The sequence below is a fragment of the Heptranchias perlo genome, chromosome 9, assembly GCF_035084215.1.
Source record: "Heptranchias perlo isolate sHepPer1 chromosome 9, sHepPer1.hap1, whole genome shotgun sequence".
Classification (NCBI taxonomy): Eukaryota; Metazoa; Chordata; class Chondrichthyes; order Hexanchiformes; family Hexanchidae; genus Heptranchias; species Heptranchias perlo.
Genome location: NC_090333.1, coordinates 47,911,606 through 47,919,977, shown reverse-complemented (window position 1 = coordinate 47,919,977; position 8,372 = coordinate 47,911,606). Strand labels below are relative to the sequence as shown.

The 8,372-nt window shown below is 39.0% G+C and overlaps 1 protein-coding gene across 3 annotated transcripts in view; it reads right to left on the bottom strand.

Moving 5' to 3' along the window:
• Nucleotides 1–443: 443 nt before the first annotated feature.
• LOC137325014 (DEP domain-containing protein 1B-like) overlaps nucleotides 444–8,372 on the bottom strand; it is a 28,033-nt gene continuing 20,104 nt past the window's right edge. For 2 of the 3 annotated variants that reach the window (XM_067989714.1, XM_067989716.1), the window contains 4 exons: nucleotides 7,946–8,118; nucleotides 2,833–3,009; nucleotides 2,491–2,676; nucleotides 444–1,346 (listed from right to left, as the gene is read on the bottom strand). In XM_067989714.1, coding sequence (XP_067845815.1) covers nucleotides 1,188–1,346; nucleotides 2,491–2,676; nucleotides 2,833–3,009; nucleotides 7,946–8,118 — 695 coding nt within the window. In that variant the 3' untranslated portion in view covers nucleotides 444–1,187. The remainder of the gene's footprint in view (nucleotides 1,347–2,490; nucleotides 2,677–2,832; nucleotides 3,010–7,945; nucleotides 8,119–8,372) is intronic. The other variant, XM_067989715.1, reaches the window with a different exon arrangement.

Genomic DNA, 8,372 nt, shown 5'->3' with positions numbered 1-8,372 from the left:
TGGGCTGTCTGAATTTTTATTCCCCAATGTGACACTCCCTTTAATTGAACCCCATCCTATTAAATTTCACTTACACTATGCAATTTTCTTTTATCATTTGTGTCCTCTCTAGACCCTTCTGAGCTTGCATCTGGGTTTGTGAACAATTATACAAATGAGCTTAAATCAGAGAATTGAATACTGTCTGCACTTGAGTTTCAGACAGATGTTAAAACAGTGCTAAACCACATGGAGCAGATTTGCATGTGAAAATGAAAATCAGCCCCTAATTGGTCTACTGTTCAGAAAGCATTTTTAAGCTAATAGTGAAGAGGTTCATATAGTAAACTTCTGCTTGAAACAAACCTGAATAATCTCACAATCCCTTCTAATAAGCAAGAACTAGTTAGAATTAACTAGTCAACTACACAACAACAAATAAAGGTAATTTATCAAGAGGCAATATTGTAAGTTTCTAAATCTCCATCAGCAAGGTTAAAAATAATTATTTTTTTAAAAAAGCAGAAGCATTTCAACATTTGGTGCTATTGGCTTGTCGCATAGTTATGGCATTAAATTGCTTGACATTTAAACTAGAAAGACCAAAGTCAACCTTTTCCTCATCAAGTGAATAGTTCTATTACTTCAGTAGCATGATACTGTCAACAGTAACATTTTGAATAACATTTGCATCATACATTAACAATTCAATGCATTACAAAAACACTTTTATACATGGATTGATTAACAACTCAGAAGTCCCATTTCTGTCAGGCAGCTTCAGCGAGACTTAAAGCAGATCCATAATTATTGTCTGCAAGACAGAAGATAGGTCAATGCACTGGTGTAATGTCATACTTGAAAGCTACTTCATAATATACTGTAGGATAGAGGTTAATTTTGCAAGAGTAGAATCTGCAACTGCTGGAAATCTGAAACAGATGGAAGTACTTAATAGGTCAGTCAGCATCTGTAAAGGGAAGAGATAGATAATCAGACAGGGTTTCACCCAAATATTGTCTTGACATCCATTTACAGATGCTGACTGATCTGTTGTGCATTTCCATTCTTCTGTTTTTGTTTCTCTATCCTACAGAAATGACTTATCAGAAACCTTTCCAGAAGGCTTCACTTCATATAACTAGACCATGGAAGTTACTTGAAGATTTATGCAAATAGCATTAAAATTCTGATGTTATTTGTTTTATTCAGTATCTCAAACTCTGCTTTTTCTGAAGGCTTTTAAGTGGTTTCTTCATTGTAATCAGCATCGGTGGCTTGATCTTGGGTTTATCCTGGAAGAGCTTGGCCTCACTTTCGTTCGTGGGGAAGCGGTTTTGATAGATTTCTGGATATTCTTTTTGGAACTGAAGGAAAATTAACATTTTTAGAAAAATAGAATTGATAGAGATTTCTATTCCCAAGAGTTATTCCTAGTTTGCTTTTTAAGAGAACAAAATATTTGAGTAAGATTCTACCTAAGGTAAGCAATTTAACATTGGCAGTTGTTCAGGTTCCACATATAAACATGATATTGCTATATTCACATCAGGGAACACATTCAATTGCACTAAGAAATTCATGTCCAATATAGCAAGTTGACTCTTGTATCTTGACCTTATATTAGGGGATGAAAAACAAAGATTTTTTTTATTGGTTAGAACAAGAGGATGCACTCAACCAACTATTTGAACAACTATTTTTACAATAGGATAATCAATTAAAATTTCCTGAAAGACTGCATGGCAAGCAACCTGTGCAGACTGAGAGATAGACATTCAGGTTGTATCATAGTAGGTTCAGCATAGAAGGTCATATGGCTCATCGTGTCAGTGCCGGTTCTTCGAAAGAGCTATCCAATTAGTCCCATTCCCTTGATTTTTCCCCAGAGCCCTGTAAATGTTTTCCCTGCAAGTATTTATCTAATTCCCTTTGTGAATGCAAGAATAATTTATTATAGAGATACAGTACACTATCATTTCCTAGGTAATGCATATGGACAAAGTACAACTCAGCACACTGAAGTCATGATTTTCAGATATATACATTTGTTCAAGTTTGTTGTAACTAGTGGAATGAAATGTGGGAGATTACACACCAGGAAACAAGATATTACAGAATCACATTTTCTTGAAGTGGTTCTGTAATGCAAACAATTTTAAATAGCCCTGGAACCAAGACTAGATAAATTTGAAGTTATAACTCCCTTACAGAAATTATTTCAAACATTTATGCAATAGAACAAAGCCTAAGGAACATTTCAAGACCTGTTGAGTCTAAGGAACGGTGCTCTTTTCTGCAAAAGGATGGTACAGCTCATTTTCTTTGTTGTGGCTAGCACCAGGGGCTAACTGCTTCTGTTATCGATGACCATGTGCACTTGGGCCTGGCGTGTGTTGGGCCACGCATGCGCATTGTAGAGGTTGGGTGAGTATGGTCCTCCCACATCCTGTTGGTGGCAATAGATGTGACCAAAAAAAAACACACCACAAAGGTACTTCCTTTGCTTACTTGTTTCAGCTTTTTCCTCTTGTCCTTAATTGACAGTTTCTTGTCTTCCACAATATTTTCCAACAACTCCGCTATGGCAACCTGAGACACAGAAACCTTTTGCTCTTCAAATTCTTTGGTACTTATCTGTTGGCAGAATGTATACATTGGGACTGCAGCATTTATGTCTGTGCATGGATATTTAATCTGGAAACCAATAAGCATAAGTTAATACACAGAACTCAAAGTGCCAAAAGTATGTTTGACTGAGATTCATATTACTGCTGTGTTGCATGAAGTTAAAAAAACATCCACTAACACATCCTTTCAAAATCATGTATTACTAACAGAATTATAGTATACCTGGACTTTTTGGAGATGATTGATGTGATCCTCAACAGCATTCTGCAGATAGGGTGGTACCTGCAGAATCTCTTGGTGGTGGTCCAATATAAAGGAAACAAGTCGTGTACCTAGTAATTCGTCAAGGTCAACTTCCTTTTCACAACGTAATATACAACGTGAAAAAGTTTGAACCACCTGTGAAGTAAACCAAGATATGTAGTCAAGGAACAGGATGCTAATTCTCATTTTTCACTATTTTCTCCTTTTCCCCTAATAGTTCTTCTTCCATCCTCTCCTGAATGCAGAAACTCATACTGGTATACAGTGTGACAGCTCACCTGTACCTCACTCAACTAGCCATTCTTCACGACTATGCCTATACAATGAATGTCAGCAGGCTATTTGACCCTGAAGGTGGTAGTGTTGGGATAGGCCTTGCACTCAGGCCTGATACAGTTCTCATCTGATGTCCATACACACACAGTTCCCAGCGGGGGTCACTTGATAGTAATCATGAGCATAATCTCTGGCTGATTTTTCCTTTACATGACAAAAATTTTAAAAAGTGTTCAACTCTTCACCTTTATGATGAGACTTGAGGAAAAAAAAATTGGCCTATTCACCAGAACAGAGAAGGTTGGGGGAAATCAAAATTTTGAAGGGGTAAATAACGAAAGACTATTTCCACTGGTAGGTGAATCAGGATTAGCACTAGAAACATGAGGATTTTAGAACAACTTTCACACAAAGAACTATTAGAATATGGAATTCATTAGAAGCAGCTACTGAAGCTGAAAAATATTAAATAAAAGCATGGTGAAAACAGCTGGAATTTAGATATTTTTAATATGGAACAAGCATTTTGAAAAAAACACTCTTGAATGGAGGAAAATTTCCATAAGTGAACAAAGTATCCTTGCTTCTATCGTAGCTGAGATAAGCTAACGCAGAGACCAAACTTCAAAATTGGCATACTGCTAACTTATATGGAGGAGTACCATTGTTTACCCACTGAACTATGGGGCAAGGAGAAGAAAGCTTTCCTCCCTTTTATTCCCCCCTTTATAAATGGTTTGCTGCAAGCTTTGCCCAGTTTACTGCTTGATTATTTTTGTAGATCACATTTACACAAAATAGTTTTGATTTTGGACACCTACTACTTACTTTTAAATTTAATTTTAATGTTATTTCAATAAAGTAAGAAACACAAGGATGGCAGGAAATGTAGTACAGAGAGATTATTTTTTCCACAGAAAGGCTGCACTAGAAGTTTAGGGAAAGCACGTTTTGAACTGACTTGTAAGTCTAACTGTACATATTATCCAAAACGGATAAGTAATTCAGGAACAGTGGTGAGAGGACAACATCCCTTTCCTTTTCTCCAGCCTAATAGGCACTGACTCAATTGGGTTGGGCATTGAGGTCCGGTACAATTGTTCCAAATCTGAAGTTACGATATAGTACCTTGGTCTTCATGTCTGGGACTCAAGGTTTCATTCACACACACTATTTCATTCTCATTTCAGACCGCACCACCAAACAAACGAGTTCCATTAAAGGGTAGATGAAGTTTCAGGATTTAAAAAAAATCACTTACAACATTTTCATAGGTACTGGTCACCCTTCAGTATCTTGCCTAAGGGGCAATTATTCATGAGTGAGCTTCAATAGCAAGTGTTGGTAAACTATCTAACTTTGGAGGACATCACATGCAAACCAGATTCTGTGGTTACTTCCAGCTGCAGTCACTGTCTTGCAATCAAGAGCAGGTATTTCCAACCCAGGCCCAGAGGCCAATTGTAGCACAACTACTGACAAATTGGTTGTGATCAGCTAGTTCAGTGCAGACTGAGGTCAGATCTGGGATCTTCCTTGTCTGTTACATGTATGAATTGCCTACTTATTGACTTAACCAGCAGAGCCATTGAGCAAGTTATACCTTCAGTTTCAACGAGAACACAATACTTCAACATTATCTATAATTTTGATTGTTTTAAAAAGATTTACAATATTTGTATTCTGTCTCAGTCCCTTCTCCAGTGAAGGAAAGTTTGGTCAACCTGTTCTTTAGTTTCCACCCACCCCTCCCCCCCCCAAACCCAAGGTCTGGAATCATTCTGGCTGCTCTTCTCTGAACCCTTTCAATTGCATCTATATCCGTTGAGGTAGGGTACAAAACTGCACACCATACTCTTGATTTAGCATCTGACTCAAGTTTAGCATCAAGTTCTGACTTGATATGAGTGCCAGACTGAGACAATGACCATTGCCTGAGTGGGACACCCCATAGCAGCAGTTTTCACTCAAAAGTACAAAGTAGGATTTTCCAATTGGCTGGAAGTTCCTCATTGGTCCAAGTCACCTTTTGGACTCTAGGGGAATCAAGGGATATGGGGATCAGGCAGGAAAGTGGAGTTGAGGTCGAAGATCAGCCATGATCTGATTGAATGGCGGAGCAGGCTTGATGGACTGTATGGCCTACTCTTGCTCCTATTTCTTAAGTTAAGTTTTTTTACCAAAATGTTTTGCAGAATTCAGAAACCATAAAATAATTAGTTTGGCAGAGACACTGCATACACAGCAAGAGATAGGAAAGGTTTCCTTGTAGTGACCGCATTAAGTAAAAAAAATGTCAATCATAAATTTCAGTTGGTATGTCATACCTTAATAGCATGTGGCTTATAGAAAATTGCAAACTGACGACTTCTTATTGCAAGATTTCCATTGTAATGGATATCCAATGCTTATGACTGATATTGGCAATGGCAAAGAGAACTGAATTGACTATCAAAGGTTTCAAAGAACATACATACATTTTTTAAAACAGAAAACTATTGCCAAAGTTGCACAATCTAATTCAATCCGGGATTGTATAAAACTTGAGATCTACTTACAAGAGTGACCAGCATCGCTAAATCCAAAAAAATGGGCCAGAAATTGGTCGTAAAATAACGCTGAGCCTAACAGCACTCAACGCTATTAGTGGGCAAATCAAAGAGCAAATTCCGGCAACCACACATGCACAAACGCAAAAATCCGGAACTTGCTCTTCCTGATACCCTGCTGATCTGACAGCTTCACGTTAGAGCTATCACAGGCAGGAATCAATGGACCAGCCGAATTTGCTCTCCTGCCCAGCTGGAAACTAACTAATCTCGCCAGAAAAAAGGTACGCTGAGTTATATCAGGAGTAAACTAACTTTTAACAGCGTGGTAAATATTAGTGACTGCCAAACAATGTGGAGTCTCATTACTCCTTATTTTAATAGTTATTGGACAATTTTAAAAAAATTAAAAATTAAAATGTTTAAATGTTTTTACTTTTTCTTTGTCTCTTTGATTTCAGTCTTTTAATCTTAGCCTCTTTATTTCGCTTTCTCTATCTGATTTCATAGTACATTTACTGATCTTATCTGACACTTCCTGGTTCTTACTCTGCGTGGTTTGTGAATGAGATTCACTTCCTGGTTCTCACAGCGTGGCTTGCTTCAAGCTGATTGTCCCCTCCACCAGAGCTCCTTTCCTCCTCTCACAGCTCAAAGAAGCCCGGGAAAGGACTCTATACTTCTTGCAGGTCTCAATTAAAGCAAGTTGGCGCCCAGAAGCCAGTGAAAAGTTTGTGGGTGAGTTAGCCGCTCAGAGCAATTTCCGGCCCAATATCTAGTGTAAAACTCAAAAGATGTGACCACCATCCTAAAGATTATGCAAAATGCCATATTTGAGACAAAAATACCCAGTCATGTAATGATAAAACACATAGGCTGGGGTTTTCTGCTCTTTTTCTCACCAACACACACTTGTCTGCCCATTAAAGTGTTCTGCAAAAGTCTTACATGAAATGAGTTTGAACAATTTTAATCCAGTTCCTAGTGCACCAATGATACATATCGGCCTCAAATGTGGCACTAAATTGGTCATTTCACTTAGAGGCCACAAAAATGGCTGGTGTGGGAAATGAAACTAATCACAATGGTGCAATAGGGGCTACTATTTCTGTGGGTAGGGTGAGGCACATTATCAGCAATCAGCAAAAAGAACTTTATTCTGCAGTTGGCTGGCTGTATCTGATCTGAAATTGCTTGTTGCCAAGACTGTTCCTATCCTTGAGTAGAAAAATCCCATTTTTTCAAGTTACCACCTGCTCTACATTTAACAACTTGCATTTATGTAGCACCTTTAACGTTGTAAAACGTCCCAGTGCGCTTCACAGGAGCGTTATCAAACAAAATTTGACACCGAGCCATGTAAGGAGATATTAGGACAAGTGACCTAAAGCTTGGTCAAAGAGGTAGGTTTTAAGGAGCATTGTAAAGGAGGAGAGAGCAGTAGAGAGGTGGATAGGTTTAGGGAGGGAATGCCAGAGCTTAGGGCCTTGGCAGCTGAAGGCACGGTCGCCAATGGTGGAGTGATTAAAATCGGGGATGCGCAAGAGGCCAGAATTGGAGGAGCACGGAGATCTTGTAGGATTGTAGGGCTGGAGAAGGTTACAGAGATAGGGAGAGGAGAGGCTATGGAGGGATTTGAAAACAAGGATGAGAATTTTAAAATCAAGGCATTGCTGGCCCGGGAGCCAATGTAGGTCAGCAAGCACAGGGGTGATAGGTGAATGGGACTTAGTGCAGGCAGAGTTTAGGATGAGCTCAAGTTTATGGAGGGTGGAAGACGAGAGGACGGCCAGGAGAGCATTGGAATAGTCAAGTCTGGAGGTAACAATGGCATGGATGAGGGTTTCAGCAGATGAGCTAAGGCAGGAGTGGAGACAGACGATGTTACAGAGGTGGAAGTAGATGGTCTTGGTGCTGGAGCGGATAGGAGGTCGGAAGCTCATCTCAGGGTCAAGTAGGATGCCAACATTGCGAACGATCTGGTTGAGCCTCAGGCAGTAGCCAGGGAGATGGATGGAGTCGGTGGCTAGGGAATGGAGTTTGTGGCAGGGACCGATGACAATGGCTTCAGTCTTCCCAACATTTAGTTGGAGGAAATTTCTGCACATTCAGTACCGGATGTCGGACATACAGCATGACAAATCGGAGGTAAAAAGAATAACAGAATTCATACAAATTTAGCTTGGCACCAAGACATGTGACATTTCACCATATCAGTTCAATGTGGAATTAAGGTAGCCACATACCAACATTCTTGTCCCCATGGCATCATGAAGCTGTGGCATATCAACATTCTGACTGATGCGAGATACCATGCGCATAAGTAGTTGCAGTTTTCTACGATTCGGTGGAGGCAAGAAGAGGCAACATATCTGAAGGGCTTCTATGGCAACTTTCTCCAGCTGAGGCTGTAGCAAACCTGCAGTGTGAGTATGAATCAGGTTTTACTATATTCTTCCTGATCTTCATTTAATACATACATAAAAATAAATATTTAATAAATTAATGCATGGGTGGCTAATTCCTTCCAAATTTAAATCTGAACATTTCAATGTACAAAAATTAGATTTTCTTAAAACGAAGTACTAGAGAATAATTTGTTAAAATAATTGCATTAGTATACTCAGTATTTACCAGGGAGACTAACAAGGTGGGCATGACATTAGAAGAGAT